General features: G+C 35.7%; 1 protein-coding gene across 3 annotated transcripts in view; it reads left to right on the forward strand.

Annotated features, from left to right (window-relative positions):
• EXOC6B (exocyst complex component 6B) overlaps nucleotides 1-21,798 on the forward strand; it is a 577,176-nt gene that overhangs the window by 96,048 nt on the left and 459,330 nt on the right. For all 3 annotated transcript variants that reach the window (XM_046661413.1, XM_046661415.1, XM_046661414.1), the window contains one exon: nucleotides 6,795-6,999. In XM_046661413.1, coding sequence (XP_046517369.1) covers nucleotides 6,795-6,999 — 205 coding nt within the window. The remainder of the gene's footprint in view (nucleotides 1-6,794; nucleotides 7,000-21,798) is intronic.

Below are 21,798 nucleotides of genomic sequence, written 5' to 3' on the forward strand. Positions count from 1 at the left end.
TGTAGTAATTTTAAAGCTGTACATTTCCCTCTAAGCGGTGCTTTAACTGCTTCTTACATGTTTTATGATAATGTTCTTTTTCCATTTATTTCAAGTATTTTCTGATTTCCCTTGCAGTTTTTAAAATTTAATTCACTGATTATTTGGAAGTGAATTGGTTAATTTCCACATGTTAGGAGATTTTCCAGATTTTTCCAAATTGATTTGTAATTTTAGTTCATTGTGTTCAAAAATGTAAAATGTATGATTTCAGCACTTTACGTTTGTTGAGACTTGTTTCATGGCCCAGCATATGGTCTGATTTTGTGAAAATTCCACGTAGACTTCAAAATAATGTATATTCTGTTGTTGAGTAGAGCATTCTTTAACTGTCATTTGGATACACTTAGTTGATAGTGTTCTTTGGGTTTTCTACACTCTAGTGGTTTTGTTTTTGTCAATTGCTGACAGAAGAGTGTTGAAATTGCTTATTATGGTTGCTGATTTGCATGTGTCTTCTTTCTGTTCTTTCAGTTCTTGCTTTGTGTATTTTGAAGCTCTTATTGGGTGCGTACACATTTAGCATTGTTGTATCTTCTTGATGAAGTGATCTTTTGTTATTATGGAAGGTTCCTCTGGTAGTATTCTTTTTTCTGAAATATATGGTGTTTGGTTTTAATATAGCCACTGCTGCTTTCCTTTTGTTTAATCTTTATATTTTCTTTTGGCTTTCAGTGTCTTCGCAGAGTTGTGCAATCATTACCACAATCAGTTTTACGTTTTTATTCTTCTAAAAAGAAACTCTGAGACCCTTAGCGGTCACTACCGAATCCTTTCCTGTCTCCTGCCATCCCCACCCCCCCTTGCCAGCCACCAGGAACCACTAAGTTACTTCTTGTCTCTATAAATTTGTCTGTTCTTGACATTTCATATAAATCGAATCATATAATATGTTGTTCTTTGTGATCGGCTTCTTCCATTTAACGTAATGTTTTCAAAGTTTATCCATCTTGTATCATCTGTCAGTACTTCATTTTTATTTATTGCTAAGTAATATTCCGTTATGCCTATACCACATTTTATTTATCCATTCGTTAGTTGTTGTTTGTGAACATTTGTGTTGTTTCCACTTTTTGGCTTTTATGAATAATGGTGCTATGAATTTTTGTTTACAAGTTTTTGTGTGGACATATGTTTTCATTTCTCTTGGTTATCATACCTGGGAATGGAATTTCTGGGCTATATAATAACTCTATGTTTAACTATTTGAGGAACTGCCAGACTGTTTTCCAAAACAGCTGTGCATTTTATCTTCCCACCAGCAGCATATGAGGATTTCAATTTCTGCACATCCTGGTAAATACTTCTATTATCTGTCTTTCTGATTATGGCCATCTTTGTAATTGTGAAATGGTATCTCATTGTTCATCTTCATTTTTCAAAAATATTTTTGATGGATATAGAATTCTAAGTTTATAGATTCATTAGTTCCTAAGTCGTCATTTCTTTGTCTTCTGGCTTATGCAGTTTCTGAGGGAGAGGTAGGTGAACAGTCTCACCTTTGTCCCTCTGTACTTAACGTGTCTTTTCTTCGTCTGTTTTAGAACGTTTGTCTGTATCATTTGTTTTCAGCAGTTTGCTTTTGACGCACTTTGGTGCAAATACATGTGCATGTGTGCATGTGTATATTTATCCTGCTTATAGTTTGTTTAGTTTCTTGGATTTGTGGCTTTATAATTTTCACAAAATCTGGAAAATGTTCAGATGTTATTTTTCCAAACATTTTTTTCTGTCCTTTTCCCATCCTCATTCCAGGACTTCAGTTACATCTGTGTTGGACAACTTCATATAATCCGATAGGTGACTTGAGGATCTGTTCTTTTTTCTTCCCCCAATCTTTTTTCTGTGTGTGCTTTATATGGGGTAGATTTTATTTTTTATTGCTGTGGTCAAGTGTAGTGGTCTCTCTCTTTTGCGATGTCTAATTGCAAAATTTTCATTTCAGATAATATATTTTTCATCTTTAGGTGTTCCATTTGTTTTTTTATTTTTAATTTCTCATGTTATTTTTGTGTCTTTCTTTAAATGCACGTGTATAGTTCTAATATCTGTTTTCATGTACTTTTCTGCTAGTTCTGTCACTTTTGGCATTTTGGATCTCTTTCTGCAGACTCATTTTGTTTCTCTTAGTTACAAGTCAATCGTTTTGGTTCTTACCTTGTCTAGTAATTTTTGATTGGAAATGGACATTGTATTATGTTGCCAAGTGTCTGGACTTTTGGGGGCTTTTTTTTCTTAGGGAGTGTTGGTCTTTGTTTTGGCAGATAGTTCAGTTGTTTGCAGGTACGTTTGATCCCTTCATACCCCATTTTTAAGCTTTGCTGGGCCTGCCTTCATTCCAGGAGTAGTTCAGAGTGGTATTCATCAACTCTGAATAACTCAGGAATCCCCAAGGCCTCTTCTGTTTGCCTGTTCAGAGTTCGAATGTTTCTCTGCCTTGAAGTGTTTATCTTACATCTCCCTGGTGTCTGTGGCTTTCCCTCCCTCCCTTCTTTTTCCCTGTCCATGTAGAATTTCACTTTCCTATGCCTGGCTTAGTACTCAGCAAAGACTCAAGGGAACCCCTGTGTAGATTTCTGCAGTTGTTTTTCTGTGTTGTTCACTGTTTTTGGGTTCTGCTACACAACCTCAAGGTGCATCAGTTTTCCTGAACTCCTATCTCTGGCTCTAACTCTGCTAAGCTGTTGGGTTCTTTTGGGGTTTTCTCTGTGTCTATGATCTAGAAATCACCTTCAACAAACATAACCTGGATGATTATTAAACTCACCTTGTTTGTTTCCCTTTTTTCGGATATCACAATTCTGTGTTACCTGATGTCCATTATCTGAAAACAGTTGTTTTTGTATTTTAGCTGGTATTCTACTTTTTAAGAGTGGGAGTTCATGTCTGTTCCTTGTTACTCCTTCATGGTGGGAAGCCTAGTTATTTTTTTTTAAGTTGTAAATACTGGTTTTACTACTAGATTTTGTGCTCCCTAAGGAAGGATACCTGAATGTCTTTCTAACTCTAGCACATGGAAGGGATTAAATATCTGTTAATAACGCTCTTTGATTAGGAAAGGCACTAATATTTCCTGTGAGGAAAGCTTTTATTTCACGTTCTTATCATACTCTGAATTTTTAGACATTTCTCATGGGTAGTTGCGACCTGCTTTAAAAGATCACTTAGTACAATTTTGAAAATCATTGTTGTGAAAGAGTTGCATACCGTGGCAAGAAAGTACCAAAATTCAATTTGCCTGGAATCAACGTTCCTCTTCTCATGCTAGCATTCAACCATGTCTAAGTTATTCTGACCTTGCTTATCCAGGTTATAGGATTATTTAGATCTCTTTTCCTCTCTCCTTCCTTTTTATTCCCTGCTCTTATTTAATGTACTTTGCTTTCTGCTCACATCTCTATTAGGGAGGCTGCATGAGGAGGAGAGGGAAAGAGCTAGCACACATGCAATGAAACTTAGGAATTTGGCTTTTGATTCAGTTTTAATAATGTTTAAATGTTGTCACAAGTAATGTCAAAATCTTCTTTTAGATTTCCATGGCTGCTGGAAATAGAATTTTTTCTTTTGGTGACTGCTATAGGGGTGTTAATTGGCTATTGTCTTTACCCTGTCCAACCAATTCACCAAGTTTAACCTAGATATTGAAATATACTGGGAATTCGAATAACCTTATTGATCTGATATAGTTGGAACATGAGTATGCTAGGGAAAGGACATTGGGGAAATAAGGTGACATTCTTTGTTGCCAGGAATCACTGGGTTTTGTACTAATTAGCCTTGAAAAATGTGGAGTTATTTGACAGACCAGATGTTTTCAGCATGTAGCCATGTGTCTCATCAGTGAATGTGCCTTGTGTCCGCAGGCAACATTGTTAGATTTTTCTCATTCTGTAAACAATGTTCCAAAATATAACTAAACCCCAAAGCATGTTTATCTTTTTGGCTTAATTTCTGGCTTTCTATCCATTCTAAAGTTTCTCACTAGAGGAATTGCATTTTATTGCATATAGCTCTTTGTACCTAATTGTAGTATAAACACCATTCTGTTTACGCTAAGCCATGTGAATTGTACTGTTTTTTGAGTCTGTAAAATTTTAATAAAAGCAACCATTTCAGGTTAAACTATATTTGTACTTTTATTTCTAAATTTAGGGGAAATAAACCTTTCTTCCTTCCATTTATTTGGACTAAGATTTTGAATTTTGGAACACATGAGGGAAAAACAGAAAATAAATAAAAGAAGTAAAACCAGTCCTCTAGTCTTTAGTGTTTGTGGTACTAAGTGCGTTAGAGCAAGAAGAGCTTTACTGTGAAATTCATTCTTAAAATCTAAAATAGAGCTGCAGTCATAAATATATAGGCTGGGAACTGATTTTTTTCCTATGCTAAATATATCATGGGAAATGTGGAAATTAGGAAATTAAAACATGAAGAAGAAAATTATCACCTATAATGTTGCTATCCAAAGGAAAAACATGGTTAACATTTTTGTATATATTTTTCTAGTCATTTTCTGTGTACTTATGTGTGTCTGCACATGTATTTAGTGATATATAACTCATACCTGCGTATATATTAATAATTTATACATGTGTACATATTTATAATTTTGGAAAACTTTATGATTATACTTACAAGTTCTATTTTTTGAGATAATTTTCACTCAACAATATTGTAAATGCTTTGCTGTTTTGTTAGTCTTTTACTACATAGATATAATGTGTTTAACCAATTCCTTGTTATTAGACATGTAGATTAGTTTTTTATTTGCTAATATATGGTTGGACTTTGCTCTTTGTTTTCCGTGTCTTATTTGTTCTTGTTCATCCTTTACTCCCTTTTTTTGTATTAAATATTTTGTAGTGTTCTAATTCCTCTGTTTATTTTTTAACGATATATTTTTTGTTTTTTGAGGAAGAGCATCCCTGAGCTAACATCTGCTGCCAATCCTCCTCTTTTTTGCTTAGGACGATTGGCCCTGAGCTAACATCTGTGCTCATCTTCCTCTATTTTATATGTGGGTTGCTTACCATAGCATGGCTTGATAAGCGGTGCATGGCTCCGTACCCGGGATCTGAACCACCGAACCCTGGCCTGCTGAAGCAGAGTGTGCGGACTTAACCGCTACGCCACCAGGCCAGCCCCTTGAGTTACTTTTTTAGAGGTTGCTCTATGGATTATAATCTGTATCTTAATTTATCATAGTCAGCTTTAGGTTGTTGCTGATGTAGTTTTGATATAATAGATAGTAGTACTTTTGCTTCAACTTAGCTCCATTTCTTCTCTCTTCTTTTGTGATATTACTATCATATATATTATCTGTGTATTTTATAAACCCAACAATATGGTGTTATAATTATTGCTTTTAAAAATATTTTTTGATGAAATTTAAAGAAAAAAAGAAAAAATAGTATATTTACTCAGTCTTTTATATTTAGCATATATTTACTATTTCCTACGCTCTTCATTTCTTTCTGTTAATTCAAGTTGTTGTCTGCTGTCATTTCCTTTCTGGCCTCCTTTAGTGTTTCTTGTAAGGCAGATCTGCTAGCAAGGAATTTTCTCGGTCTTTGTTTATCTGGGTATGTATTTCATTTTCATTTTTAGAGGATGGTCATCAGCTAATGATTGGTCTGAGTTTGTACTCAAACAAACTTAAGCCAATAAGGTTTCCACCCTTTGTCAGTGGATTTGTGTTTGGGTTAGGGAGTGCGTTAAAAATTCAGTCAGTTTTCAAGTCTGTCTGAGCTCTTACTTTCTGCCAGGCCTTCTCCTATGTGCGTGTCTGCAGCCTCCTAGTCAGCCAAGGATGTGTGGACTGCTTAGGGCCTTTTGGGTGTCTGCTGTGTGTGTGCACAGCCTCGCAGTCAGCGAGGGATGTGCAGAGAGCTATCAGGGCTCTTCTCTGGGTCTCTAATATTGCCACGACTTCTCTGTTAAATTTCTGATTAGTTCTCTAATGTGCCTTTTGTCCCAACCCAGGCTAACTTCAGGCTAGTAGAACTGGAGGTTTTCCCTTTTCTTAAACTAGTTTTAACTAGTTTTTAACTTTTCCTAACAGTGCCACTTAGTATGGGTTTTTTGCCCTCTGCTTCAAATCCTGTCAGCCCCTAATGGCAAGGAAGCTGCTGATTTTCATGACAAGCCCTGACCAATGACTGGAGGGGTGGAGTGTGGGGGGTGGGGGGGGGGGCGGAGTGGGGCTGAGAAGGAATGGTAGCCCCAGGCAAGAACACCACACAGTCCCACTGTTCAGCAGTTTTCATGACTACACACTTCTTAATTTGCTGTTCTCCTTTGGTCAATTTCCAGAGCCCTGAAATGGTTGTTTGGGACAGTTTTGTCTGGTTTCTATTTGTTCTTTGGGTAGAAGATTTTTTACGCTCTTCCCTGGGCCATAGTTGTAAGTCTAGCCTTGACTACTTTATTTTGTAGGATGATTTTGTTGGCATTGATGTCATCATTTTGTATTTCCTTTTATTCTTTATGTAATGAATTTCATTGGTAGATTTTCTAAGTTTTCTGTATTCTAGGGATAAAATCTTTTTTGGTTATGATTTATTAAGTTCTTTAATGCATATATTAATCTTTAATAATTTGATATTTTTCCATTGATGTTTTTATTGAAACTTAATACTAGATTTGTCTTAATGTGCAGTGCAAACTAGTTCAGGCTAGAAATTTTGCCTGAGGAATATATCTGTGCCCCTAAAGAAGATTGAGTTGAGCTAAAGGTGATAAAATTCCTTTTATAGGCATTATCCTGCACTGAAAACTCTGGAACATCTAGAGCATACCTATCTGCCTCAAGTAAGCCACTATCGATTCTGCAAGGTGATGGTGGACAACATCCCCAAGCTTCGAGAAGAAATTAAGGATGTTTCTATGTCTGATCTCAAAGACTTTCTGGAGAGTATCCGCAAACATTCAGACAAAATTGGAGAGACTGCCATGAAGCAAGTAGGTCTTGGGTTTATGATAGGTTGGCCAATGACTTTGCAAGTATTCTGTTAAACACAGATTTCTCTTTGCTAAGTGTCTTAATGTTTCTTGTCATTTTAGGGAAGTCCTTCATTTTTATGGGAACATATGATTAAAAAATGTGTTTTATTTTCTTAACAGAGCAATGAATTATTTACTAGTATATTGTTTTGCTCTGTTGATGTTCAGTAAATACTGATTGATTGTGATGGCTTATTTTGGGACTTTGAAGAAGTTTTTCAATTTTTTGAGTACTTTCCTTGAGTTTAGATATGATTTGAAGCCTAGGGTTTTTAAGTTCTCTTTCTAGTTAGTGAGAAAAATTGTGCTTCAGGTACCTTTGGTTTGATTATTTACTGTGTAAGCAAGATGTCAGGTTATATATGAATATTTCTGGAATTGTTATTTCTGATATCAATGAGTGTCAGTGAAAAAAAGCCTGTTGGGAAATGCTGTGAATTATGATCACAGAAAGGGATTTATTTACAGCTTGTAAATTAACAAATGTTTTGGAAATATTTAGGTTTTTTTCTTTCAATATCTTCATCTCTAAGTCATGAAAACCACAAGGAGCATCCGGATTTCTTTTGTCATCATGAATAAAAGAGCACTAATGATTTGCAGTACTACTTGCTCTTTTGAAACTTAACTCACATTGATTTTATTAAAATTTCTCAGTATACTTTATGATGTAACTTACAACAATAAATAGAAGATTCAGTTGTTTATGGAAAGTGTTTTTTGGTTCTATAAACAACTGTGTCCTTGAATAAGTCATTTTTAGTTCTTTTTCTGTGAAGAAGGAGGGAGTAGGTCATATTCTGGATCATGTTTTTGGTCTCAGCTAGCCTTGGTAATTTTTCTTCAGATGTCTGTTTGATTCTGCAAAAGAGATTTGCCTGTTGGAAATCCCTTTCATAAGGGAATGCGGATACTCTTTTTCTCCTTTTAAATTTTGTAAGTGTTATGCTTTACACAGTGGAAAGATTAAAACTAGTTGATGATAAACCTGCTGGAAATACTCATGTCATTTTTTTAGTAATGAAGAAACAAAATTAATCATTGAAAATATACCTTTGCTTTGCTGGGTGTGTGTTTTGAGTACAGGAATGAAGGTATCTTGTGAGACAAGTCTTTATTGTGGCTGACCAGTTTTTCCTAAACTTTCACATATGAGAGAGTTATCGTATAAAGCCTCTGTGGAACCTTCCTTTTTTAAAGTTGTGCTTCTTCTAGGCCTCTGCTTGAGAAATTAACTTTACTTCCTTTTTGGTGAAAGAGGATTCCGTGAAGAATATTATTATTTCATTTAATGTGAGATTATCTGGTCTCACTCCTTAATTATCTGAAAAAATTAAGGCCCAGGGCAGGGAAATGACTTGCTCAAGTTCAGACAGCTTGTAAAGGTCAGATCCTATGGTAGAATTTAGGTTAAACTGAGGTGAATTTGCTTACTGTGGCACTCATTCTGTGTAAACTATTAGCTGTTTGCTATATTTTTGTCATATAAAGACATGATAAAGAAACCTTTTGTGAATTTAGAACTTTTAATTAACTAATAACCCTTCATTCCTCCTATAAATTTTTTTACCTCAAGTATCGCTCTGATTGCATATATTATTATCCTATGCTATGGTATATATAAAATCCTTGAAGAAAAATATCTTATAAATTTTAAATCTTCTGTAGTACCTAAAAAGTGAGGAAAGTAGGAGAGAAACTACTACATACTTTGCCACATAGTAGGTGTTCCTTAAATATTTGTTTGAATTTATAGAGGTTGGAAAAGAGGGAGAGGATATGGTTTATTTCTCACTTATGTAAAGCCCAGAATGTTTTTGATTTGTGATTGTTTCTTTGCAATGGTGATTTAGAGACTCTTTCCATTGTATAGCTCTGCCATTTTTAATATAGCTTTGAAGATTGCTGCAGAAGGGGAAAGACCAGAGTATTGTATATGGGAGGGTTTTTAAGGGCTAGTCATGGATGGGACACATTATCACTTCTACGCACATTTCATTGGTCAGAATTTAATTACATGGCCATACTTACTTGGAAGGGAGGCTGGGAAACATAATTTCACTGTGTCCCTAAGAGGAGAAGGACACAGGTTTGGTGAAGAGTAGGTAGCCCCTGGCACAGTCTACCCTTTTGGTCATCAAATAGCTCTTCACTCTCTCTCTCATCCATAGAACACACTTTGCCCCTTCCTTAAGGAGGGCAACCCAGTATCCCATCTAGTCACTACATCTCTCTCAAAGTCTAGTATCTTCCAGGAATGCTCAGTACTCTCCATTAGATCCTGATGTGTCTCTTCATGGGCTGGGTGACCAGGAACTAAGGTGACAAGTTTGCACCTGTGTCCCCTCGCACCCCCAATATACAATGAAGGAGCTAGAATAGAATAACTGCAATAGAAACTTCCATTTAGAAAAGAGAAGAATAGGAGATGCACAGTGTTCCTCCCTGTTTTATATCAAGTCATGTAATCCTTTTGGGCCGTCACTGGGAAATCCTTCTGCATTGGTAGTAGGGGAACTTCCTTGCATAGATGTTGACTTTCTGGAAGGAACTCCTTTATCCATCATTCTCCTGGGGTCCTGGCTGTACCATGGTTTTTGTTTCTCTATTTTTTTTCTACGGGGACTTCTGAAGTGGGTGCTGGGGAATGGACCTTCCTTAGAAGGTCTCTCTCTCTCTGTATATCTACATCTACATTTATACCTACAACCACATCTGTGTCTACATATATCTTTCATTACCTGCTTTCTGCTTTTGCAAGTTTAGGGGCCCGAGGGTTGTCTTAAGGCTCTGAACAGTCAAAGGTTTATTCAGTCCAGATTTGTGGGTGTTTGGCGTTATAGTTAGCTCAAAAGTTATTAGATCTCTGATCTGTTTCTTTCCAGTTAGGTTCTATGTGGACACCATACCCAGTGTTCTTTTCTAAATATAAATAATAATGCATATCTTCCATATCTCTTGCCTTTTTTCCTCACAATTTTCTCTCTTTGACATTTTACCCCCGTATGTTTGCCTACTAATTTACTACTTCAGTTTTCAGCATTGTCAGTGCTGCTCTTCAGAACTTTATCATCATTATTGTTTTTAGTTCAGCAATTGCAATTTGGACATAAAAATTTGTTCTTTTTTTAAAAAAAAATTTCTAAGTAGCCTTCTTTAGAATCATATGAGAAAACAGGTTTGAAAGTCTTACTTAATATTGATAGTTGATCTGGGCTCTTCTAGATATTATGTAGTTGATTTTGCCTTTTCTTTGTGGACATCTCCCTTTTTTTTCTTCCACCCACCATATCCTGAGTTTCTGCATTGATGTATGAGTGGAATTTGTCCTTGGTATAGTGAAATTATGGAGGCAGTTGGTAGATTGGCTTCTCTTTGGGATATACCAGCCAAAACAAACTACCAGAAGGGCTCCACCCTAATTAAGCTTCAATGAACAAATTAGGCTCCAAACTTTTACCTGAGATTATAATCTCAAACTGTTTGTCGTCCAATTTTATCAAAAGATAATGATGCAATAAACCCTTTTTGAAGATAATCTGAAGGTTTTGTAGTTTACCCATTCCTCTGTATTCAAAGTGTTATATTGTCTCTGGATAAAGCTTTATCAGTAGGAAGTTCTTTACCTTGATTGCATGTAGTAGGCAGAATGCTAGATGGCCCCCAGGAATCGTGCCCCCTGGTGTGTGCATCCTGTAAAATTCCCTCCCCTTGGGTGTGAGCACCTGATCTAATCAGGTGAATTTCTTTAAAAGAGAATCTGGAGGTCAGATATAGAAGGTAGAGAGATTCAGAGCTGCAGGAGATACTCTGCTGTTTGTCTTGAAGAAACAAACAGCCATGTTTTGGGGAGGGCCACGTGGCAGGGAGCTGTAGGTGACCTCGAGTTGCCAAGAGCATAGCTGACAGCCGGGAAGAAAATGGGGACCTGAGTCCTACAAGCACAAGGAATTGAATTCTGCCAACAACAGGAATGAACCTGGAAGAGAACCTGAGCTCCAGATGAGACCACAGCCTTCCTGGCAGTGTGATTTTGATAACAAACACCTTAATCTCAAGTTTGTTTGCCCTGTGCGCAATAAGCCAATCATTGAGACATGGCTTCTTGGAAATGGAGAAAGGCTTACTCAAATTGGCCAAGATGAGAAAGCAGGAGGATAAATCCGCCTTCACAAAATAAAAAAGCAGGGGATTTTATAGAGCTAAGGGGTTTGAGAAGAGGAGTTTGGGAGAAACAAAGGGGAAATCTATGTTTCTTTCACTCCAGATAAGCCCTTTGGCAGTCAGACTTCTGGGTGTCAGTGGCAGCTGGGGGCTGGCTATCTGGTGATCATAACTTCTTTGAAGGCATTCTTTTTTCCTGCAAAACAAGCTCATAAATCCTGTGACCCTTGAGTCACCCCTCGGGTTAAACAAGAAAATAGCAAATTAACAAGATTAACTTCTTTTTATCTGTGTCTGTGTTGGGAATAAGGTTGAAGGGTAATTATGTTATTATTGAATATTTCTAGTATCCCTCAGGTACCTGGCTTCAGTTTCAGCCTAGTGAGACCCTGAACAGAAGACCCAGCAAAAACATGCTGAACTCCTGACCCATGGAAACTGAGATGATAATTGTGTGGTTTTAGGCTGCCAAGTTTATAGTCATTTGTTACACAGCAGTAGAAAACTAATACACTCTGTTATTTTGGTCTTGAGTAGAATTACTTTTTACTAAACTGTACCTTTTTATTTTGCCTTTGGATCTAGGAAACAGTGGTATAGTCTGGTTTAAAATAGTGTCTAGCTAGAAGTCTCTGAGTCTTCTCTTGTCTTCCAGTATTCTTGGGAACCTGCAGAAAAGTAAGAAAATGTACAAGTATGAAAACCAGGGTAGAATTTCAGTTATTTAGCAGAATCTGAGGAGGAATTTTAAAATTGTCCATTCTACTGTTTATTACCATATTGAATTTTAAGTTAAGCAGTCATGTTTTTATTTTCAAAAAATCTTTCATGTTCTTATATACATATATGTATATATTTTAAACATGGTATTAGACTGAAAACATTTAGTGGATCCACCTATGGGTTCTGCCATGGGAAATAGAGTATCTACTATGTTGATCTTCTTCCAGTGTGCTTTCAAAATATTGTGTGAATCTTGTTTTGGAATTACTGTTTTAGCTTAAAATGATTTTATAAAAAATATCTAAAGAAGTTTTCTGTTAATTGTCTACTGTTTTTAGTTTTCCTTTTGAAATTGATTCTGTAACTCACTTGTTATGGAATTGATTTGTGCAGGAGGGAAGTTCTGTATTTCTTATTTTGATTAGATTGCCTTAAGCCTTGTGGGGCTAAATAATGTTTGTAATGTAAACATTCTTGGCTAGGTTGATTTCCATGTGAGGCCCTTTAACAAAGGGAAAGATTTATTTACTTTTAAAATTCTAACTTGGCTTTGCCAAATAATATGGGTTATAGAACTGGTGCTTATAAAAGGAATTGGTTGTCCATAAAAGGAATTGAAGGTTCCCAGGCATTCTTCCTTTAGTAAGTGGTTTTATAGAAACTGACCGTTCGGTGAGATTAGTTGTCACCATGGTTCTTTCAACTCTTGACTTTCTTTGGTTAAGTCTTGATGAGAGCAAAATGTGCTCTTTTATTTATTGTGTAGAACATCTTTTGAGTTAGACCTGGCACAGTACTACCAAGTGAGTTCACACAGGCCATGTAATGACTGCCAAGTAAAAGCAATATTGCTGTTGAAACCCCTTTTGTGTTGGATGCTATGCAAAACTTCCACAGAATATGGCTGTTGGAGTCAGAGAAGTTGGTACTCAGTTGGTCTGGTGTTCCTGGGTTTTCTTTATATTCTCTTTTCTTCTTGATTTCGGCATTTCTGTATTTGTACTATTTCTTGCTCCTTGGTCTTTGATGATGTGGATGACCTGGGGGTGAGGTGGGAGAATGTGAGAGCTGTTTTGTATGGATTCTTGAAGTAGGCAGCCGTCAGAATAGCTTATGGTAGTTAGGACAATTTTGGAAAGAATCTGAAGAGTGAGGATTTAGTTTACTGTTAAGTAATATGATAGTTAACAGAACAAACTGGAGTTTGGGTTAGACTTCTGGATTTGGCATTTGTAGCTATATGACAATGAGCTAATTACTAAACATCACATTCAGTCTTCACAACTCTGTAAAGTTGGAATTTTTAATCTTCAAAGATGTGGAAACATTTAGGGAAATCAAGTACTTATGTCTGTCCTGGGTATGTAATAAATGTTAAATTAAAAGTAAAAAAGGACTAGCCTAAGTGAATGGTGAATGTGAAGAGACTGAGAATGTGGAGAAGAGGATAATTAGAGGTTAAACTTGATGTATTGAAGTACTTTTTTTATTCCTAAAATTCAATTTCCTGTGGCAGTTTTCAGCCTTGAATTAAATCTCATTTTTAAGCAATTTTTATCTTCTTCCCTTAAAAAATTATTTCTATTATATATACTTACAAAATATTTTGAACCTGATTTCAGTTAAAAAACACATATGTATTACACGACCATTAAGTTTAAAAGATCAATATCCCTTTACGGGTGTTGAGTTGGCGTGAGAGAAGAAAGAGAATTTATTCTTCAAATCTAATTTGAGGACAGTATTGAAGTTTGCTTTTGAGCTTTCTCTTCTCTATGGTGTGTATGTATGTGTGTATATATAATAAACATAATACTTGTTTTCTTTGACTAAGCAAAGCATACCAGATTGTTAGAAGAAATTTTCCTTTCATTAAACTTTAAGAGAAAATTGTCATATGGATTCTCAGTGTAGTTTGTGAACATGGCTTTGTGGTGTGCTAAAATCGGCCATTGTCTATTTAGATAATCTAGAGGATGAGTAGTTGTTATAACACTTACACCGTCTCTCACAAATATACATACATACATGTGTATGTTTCAGTTATTTTAAGATTAAATTCTTTTTTTTTTATTAATGTTATGATAGATTACAACCTTGTGAGATTTCAGTTGTACATTTTTGTTAGTCATGTTGTGGGTACACCGCTTCCCCCTTTGTGCCCTCCCCCAACCCCCCCCTTTTCCCTGGTAACCACCGATCAGATCTCCTTGTCAATATACTAACTTCCACCTGTGAGTGGAGTCATATAGAGTTCATCTTTCTCTGACTGGCTTATTTCACTTAACATAATACTCTCGAGGTCCATCCACGTTGCTGTGAATGGGCCAATTTTGTCTTTTTTTATGGCTGAGTAGTATTCCATTGTGTATATATACCACATAAGATTAAATTCTTTTGAGAATATTCCTTTTACTGAGCCTTAGCTTGTACTAAAGAGCAACAATACTTAATTTAAAACAATATAGCATCACAAGAATAAACTGACGAGTAGAACACAATACAAGTACTGACATTGACCCAAATATGTATAAGAATTTAAGAAGTGATAAAAATGATGTCACGTGAGAGGCATAGACACACGCAAATTAACATCACACCATATAGGTATAAAGTTAAGTTTTCCCTCAGTAAACATTATAGGCAGAAAGGTCAGCACAGTACATGGGGACACCATCCTCCTGTCATTCTGTAGGGGGATCTGATGGGTTCAGTTTTGCTGTACAAACAGTGGGACACACCTCAGGAGAAGGCCCTGCTCTTGTATCATTTATAGGGAAGTTGGGATGAGGGCAGAGAACATCTAATCACTGTGTACCAGGTGGATCCTTGCTGGTCAGAGAAATGACTTGTCTAGGGAAATTCTTGTATCGATTCCATTTATATCAGCTAAAGAGAACTACTAGTCTTCAAATGAGCTAACTTAGTCTTACCGACCCAGCTCATTGCTAAGGGGAGAAGGTAGAGAGCTACTAGGGCCCTCCAAGGTGACATCTCATAGCAGTGGGGAACTCCGTTAGCGTGATTGCTGCTTTACTAATATGTCTTCTGAACCAGTCTGTGGTCTCTGTCAGGGCAGAGGTATGATTTTTATCTTTATATCTTCAGCACCTAACTAGCACAGTACTTGGTGATAGTAGATAATAAATCAGTCAATGACTATTAATTGTGATTTAATTACATTTAATGTACCTACACCTTAACATTTTTCAGGAAAAGCCATCTTTTTTTAATGTTCTAAGTTGTATACTCTTAGTTTCCAATTACGTTCTTAAGTATATGAAAATATCTAAAATGGCTCTTTGAATGGATTTTGACCCTGTCTGAAAGTACTTTGGAGGTGCTAAGAAGTGATCAGATTTACTTCTTGTTAAAGATGGTGGATTGAACACATACATGTATGTCTTCTACCTCTCCAAATTCATAAAACCAACAACTAAGAGAATTTTTTAAAAATCACAAGCTTCTTAAACATAAAGAATGTAGGAGAGTAGATGATAGAACTTTTCGGAAGCTGGAAAATAGAAAGATTTGTGCGATAATTGTCCTAAAATACCGAAGAAAACTCAATTCTAAACTAGTGGTAGAAAAAGCAGAGAACAACCCAGTTTATAGTGTTTTGCAGAACCCCTGTGTCTTAGAAATTGGCAGCATCAGCTTCTTCTGGCAAAGGGGGTTAAATCGATGCTGAAACAGAAAGATTGGTTGAATGTCTATTTCAAAAGCAGTTAGACAACTTGATTCCTTCCCCCAGCTTTTTCCCACCAGCTAACTGCCCTCTCCCAACTCTAGGAGAAGACCAGAGGACAAAAGACACAAGTTGAGGGTAAGGTTACCAAACTGAAAACAGTGAAAGTTTATATACTAAATATTGAGATTCATCCTGAGTCTCATAGCCCTCTTGTCTGCTTTGATTCTCAGAACTCTAATAGCCAGGCTTATACCCTTCAGGTGTGAGATTGGAAGACACTCTGAATGGTATGATTAGCCTAAGAGAAATGTCCTAAAGGTGTGTCCACTGGGTAGTTCCCAACAAAAGGGGCAAGTCAGATTACTTTGAAATCCACAGCTACGAGACTGGTGTACATGCATAAAACTTTCCATCAGCTTTTTAGTTTTCCAATTTAAAATATGAGCAGATAGCTAGGGATCACCAGCCATTTGAGAAAAGCCTTTAATATGAATGTTAGAGTTTAGAACAAACACATATAAAGAAGCAGCTTGGAGAAGATAGAGACTATGTAAGAAGAAAAGCAAAGGCAAAACAAAACAAACTATCATCAGTAGCATTAGAAAGATAAGAGAAAACAAATTACATGTAAAAGCAAGGTCAGAATGCTACCTAAATGGAGAAATTCAGAGAATAAAAAGAATGTTTAGAAATTAAAAATATGATAGCAGAAACTACTTAAAGGAGCATTTGGAAAATAAAGTTGGGAAAATCTTCCAGAGAGAAGAGTAAAAGAAAAAGAATGGAATATGGGATATAGAAAAGATATAAGAATATTAGGGGGTCAGTTCAGTAGATCCAGCATTTGAATACTAGGTATTCTAGAAAAAGAGAGAGAAATGAAGGGAAGGAATTCATCATAGAAATAATGTGGGAACATTTCCCCAAATTCTAAGACATGAACTTCCAGATTAAAAGACATACAAAGTGCACAAAAAAAGGAGATGAAGATTGACTTTCATCAAGGCATGTTGTGAAATTTCAGAAGCCAGAAGACAAAGAGAAAATTCTAAATGCCTCTAGAAATTAAAGAAACAGGTCACATACAAAAGATTCGGAGTCAAAATGATTCACTATAGCAGTACTGGAAGGTAAACTGAAATGGAGCAATGTCTTTAAAGTTCTAAGGGAAAATGATTACCCATTATTATTTTTCTATCTAACCACAATACCAAAGAAGTGTGAGGGTAGAATAAAGGTGTTTTCAGTAATGAAAAGCCTCAACAATTTACTTCCTATAAACCGAAAAAAAAAAACCCCCCAAAAAACCACACAAAAAAACAAGGATATGAGATATTTAGGACATAGATAATCCTAAAGAGAGGAGAGACACATAGAGTTTCTAAGATGATGGTTAAGGGAGGTAGTTGATTGACAGTGGAGTAGCAGGCAGAAAGTACAACCAGCACAGCCTGGAGCATTTTAGAAAGTTTAAAAGAGATGTTCCTAAGAAGGTGCAAGTGATAGAATACTGGATGTATTTATGCATATTGAGAAGAAATTTAGATAGTTGGGGAGAATTTGGGAACAAAGTAATGCTAAGGACATAGAAAACTAAGCAAACAAAAAAATAAAGTTATTAACTCTAGAAAATGAAAGTTGTGTGAAGAAAGGAAAAGTGATCACAGTATCTTACATCGCTTGGCTGTGAATTGCATTTAGTTAGTTATAATAATTAGATGGTAAAAATTAATTTACCTGATTAATCCATTGATTTATCTTTGTTTTGGAGGGAGATTTGCAGTACTGATGTGTTATGTATGTAAAAGAGACCTTAAATGCTCATTTTCTGTGGTGGAAAGTCAATAGATAATGCTTAAAACTAAAAAAACACAATACGTGAAAAGCAGAAGCAACCCAAGTGTCCATTGACAGACGAATGGATACACAGAATGTGGTGTAAACATATAATGGAATATTATTCAGCCTTAAAAAAGAAGAGAATTTTGACACGTTACGAAATGGTTGAACTCCGAAGACATTATACTGCATGAAATAAGCCAGGCACAAAAGAACAAGTGTTATATGATTCCACTTATATGAGGTTCCTGAAGTAGTCAAATACATAAACACAGGAAGTAGAATGATCATTTCCAGGGGCTGTGGGTAAAGGAGGTGATGAGTCAGTGTTTAATGGATACAGAGTTTCAGCTGAGGAAGATGAAGAAGTTCTGAAGATGGATGATATGGTGGTTATACAACAGTGTGAATGTACCTAATGCTACAGAACTGTACACTTAAAAATGGTTAAAATGAAGAACTTTATGTTATGTATATTTTACGACAATTAAAAAAACAGAGTAGCACACATAAGCATGCTGTTTGGAAATAAAGAGGTAAACATCAAAAGACTGATTGCCTCTAGGGAGCAGGATTTGGGGGGAAAGAAGAGAAGAGGAAATTGTTTCTCATAGTAAACACTGTATAACTGTTTGGCCATGTATGACTTAACTATGCATAGCTTTGCATGTATAACTTAGATAAAATATATTGAACAAAAAAGAAAAGAAATATAAGTCATCAGATTTGGAATGTATGTGTAGTAGACAGGATTTGTTGGTGGGCTGGATATGAAGTAGGAAAAATTCCAACACTCAGGGTACAAAAGAAGAGTTCCTCTTATTTAAGGGATTATTTATATTTGTCTATAGCATTATTGATTTTATTTCTGCTTTTTGGATAATTGAGATAGTTAATAATGGGATAATTGAGGAGTGCCTAGTCCTCAGATTCATAGCTGTAACAAGATGGGTTTGGAATCGTGTGTTAGATGTAAATTAAATTAAGGTCCATTCAATTCTCTGTTGTATTGTGTACCTTATTAAAGAAGGGAACCATATACGTTTGATAGAATGGGCAAGAAAGCAAATATTGTTTTTTGTAATATAAAAATCTTGAAGGTGATGTTAAAGTTGAAAATGTGTAATAATCAGAACGATCACTTTCCCTTACCTTGAATTCTTAAGATAAATATTTACCCGATATTTATCGATATTTACAAGATAAATATTGTGTTGTGTATCCTGTGTGTTCTGAAGAGAATATGAGTTCTTCAGCCCCTCTTTTGGTTGCAAAATAAATGTCACACTTCCCCACTCCTGCCACTACTGCACGCTCGCACACTCATTTCATACTTGGGCATGTGTTCTGGTGAGTGAGAGAGTGGTCCTTGTGCTGCTGCAGGGGAAGAAGGGGAAACAGGGAATTAAAAGAGCAGTGATGGAAGATAATGCTGCTATAGGGCTAGCCTTCATATAATTGGCGTGGCCTCAGAGTCTTGTGGGAGAGAGACTGTGGCCTCATTATTATTTCATTGGGAAACTTAACTTGCTGTTAAATTTAAAATAAAGAAACATGACCTACACTGTGAAGTTTTTCTTGGGTGGTTTGTCTCATAACTGAACTTTATTTCATTACAATGCTCCTGGGATTTCTTCCTGCCCCCAAGTACCACGAATAAGTGTACCACACCAATGTGGAAATAAGGTTCAGTTCACTGAACTCACTTGTGACTTGAACTTGAGATCAGTACTTTAGATCTAAGTAATCAGGTGGAAATGAATTGATCTTATTAACATAAATAAGATGCTATCTGATTGTGTCTTTATTAAATAATTTAACCTTTGAAATATGCAAGGATATGAAACAGGTTATTTAAAATCATGCCTTAAATATCATATGTAAATATACAGCCTAAGTGCTGTTAAACATTCCTACACAGGGGGCCAAGAACAACTGCTTTATTATCTTTATTATCAGATAAAGTTTAGATCTGGTCAGGAACAGCCTCTTTCTGCCTTTCTAAAAGAAGAATGGAAGCAAGATATATTTTTCATCTGATCATTGGAATTAAAGCTTGTATTTAATAGGTAGTGATATTACAGGTCTGAATGAGCTGGTGTTCTTGTATTATATCTATTTATACAGTTATTATTTTACTTTGGTTGTATATGGATGGTGTTTTCTCAAGATATAACAACTGTGTGATTGAAATATAGAATAAATATTTTAAAACAAAGACTTGCTTCTCTTTTACTTCAGCCTCTTTACATGGTCAGGGTTTTTTCTTTTCTTTTATCTTCTCTTCTTTTTTCTCTCCTTTCTTTCTTTATTTTTCTACTTTTCTTTCTCTTCTTCCCATTCCCTCTCTCTTAGTTCTAGGAATTTTGCTTGCAAGACATGAGAATTCAGCTTCTTCCTGAGCAGGCTTACATGCTGACCACTTCAACTGGGAATGCTTGTTTTTTAAAATCAGCCATGATACAAGATCTAAAGCCATAATAAAGTTTAATAAAGTTTTGAGAGCCATCGAATTTGCTCTCTATTATGTATATGTTTAGCTGTGTGGATAATGGTTCTTTGGTCTAAAACGCAATTCCAAATATGACATTTTTAGAAGGTTTAAATTCAAAGATAAGGACTAATCCGTCTGGTTCTTCCTAGATCCCAGATTTTCTTGATATTCTAATATATCTTCACTATTAACTCCAATTAGATTAGATTGATTCTAATATCTACTGTGATATCAGTACAGTGAAAAGTATACAAAACAAACAGAGACACCAAGGACATGTTTTAAAATGGTTATAAACCTTGCCCATTTTTTACCTAAATGTGATTAATCCTTGGACCCTGCCTGCAGATCATAATTTATTCTACAGTTTGAATTCCATCTTAAATTTAGTGAGTGCTTTCTCACATTTAGTTTTTTTCTACTCTAAATTTAGATCTATTTAGTTCTATAAAATAAATCTCGTAGAGCATGATTGATATGTTTGGTCATTTCAGTTGTCTTTTTTTTTAAATGCTTTCATTAGACTAGCAAGGATCATTAATACCCAAGAAACCAGGGCTCTTGTTATTGACTATAGAAGTTACTGTAACATTTTATAAATAGAAGAATTAGGAGTTATAAAATATTGTAATCAAAGAGGAATTAGCACCAACCAAAGCTACTTTTACTTTAAAAAGATTGAGTTTGGTTATATTGGTTATTAGAACACCGAGATCATGGTGTAGAATGTAGACCCTTTAGACTTAGGACTGGGAGGAAGGAGACTGGTTCCATTGCTGACACCCTCAAGGACCATAAGCATTTACTTATTATGAACTTGCACTAATTGCGAGTTAGGAGAGATGATGTCTTACCTCATCCTTGTCATGCAGTTACAGTGATAATATGGAATACAGAGCAGCAGGCAACCTTCTTTGTAGTAATTTTTAGAGAGAGCTCATATCCATTCCTAGTGGTCTTTCTTGTAGAAAAACTTTTATCATATCTTCAATATTAAAGAACCTGGGTTTGGAGTCAAGAAAGCTAGGTTAAAACCTGGATCTCTCACTTAGAATATGACTGGGCAAAACACGCAATCTAAGCCTTAGTTTCCTCTTTAAGTAAGGGTTAAGTAAGATCGTATATATAAGGTACTTAGCACTGTGTCCAACACACAGCAGGCACTTAATAAATATGGCATTTTTGGATGTTTGTATTTTGAGAGCTGTGTGATTTTATCAGGCAATTCTAGTCTTCACTTAGGGTAGCTTAGATATTGGTAGCCTGAGACCAACTGTCTCCCGCCTCTTCATCTTCTTATTAAATGATTGCAGCTACATTTTTCCATAAGTATTTTTAAAGAAACTGATCTGGGAAAGCATGAGCCACTACTTTTAGAGGGCAAAAAAATCTTTTTTAACCTTAAAAAGTTTTCCTTATTATTTTCAGTCTTCAGTGTTAAGAAAGAGGGTTTTTTGTTTGTTTTTGCTATATTTGTGATAATGGCTTTTATGTCATTGAGAAACCAAGCCCTACATCCGTTTAAATGAGCAACTTAGACCATAGAAATTAGTGAGACTTAAATGGGTCTCTTTATTTTGTTGTTGGAAATTTGATTTTGGGCTCTTAGACTCTCTACAGTCTCCTCAAATAACTCCGCTATGCAGCCAGTGACTGTGTTTCTCAGTTACTTGATTGAGCTGTGCACTGAGCTCAGTGTATTTAGTCATTTCCTTCTGTGCTGATACTTCTTGGTATGAACAAGTCAGTTTACTGGTGTGCTGTACAGTCATGCCTTGTGTAACGACTTTCGGTCGATAGACCACATATATGATGGTGGTCCCATAAGATTAATACCCGATAGCCT

The sequence above is a fragment of the Equus quagga genome, chromosome 5, assembly GCF_021613505.1.
Source record: "Equus quagga isolate Etosha38 chromosome 5, UCLA_HA_Equagga_1.0, whole genome shotgun sequence".
Classification (NCBI taxonomy): Eukaryota; Metazoa; Chordata; class Mammalia; order Perissodactyla; family Equidae; genus Equus; species Equus quagga.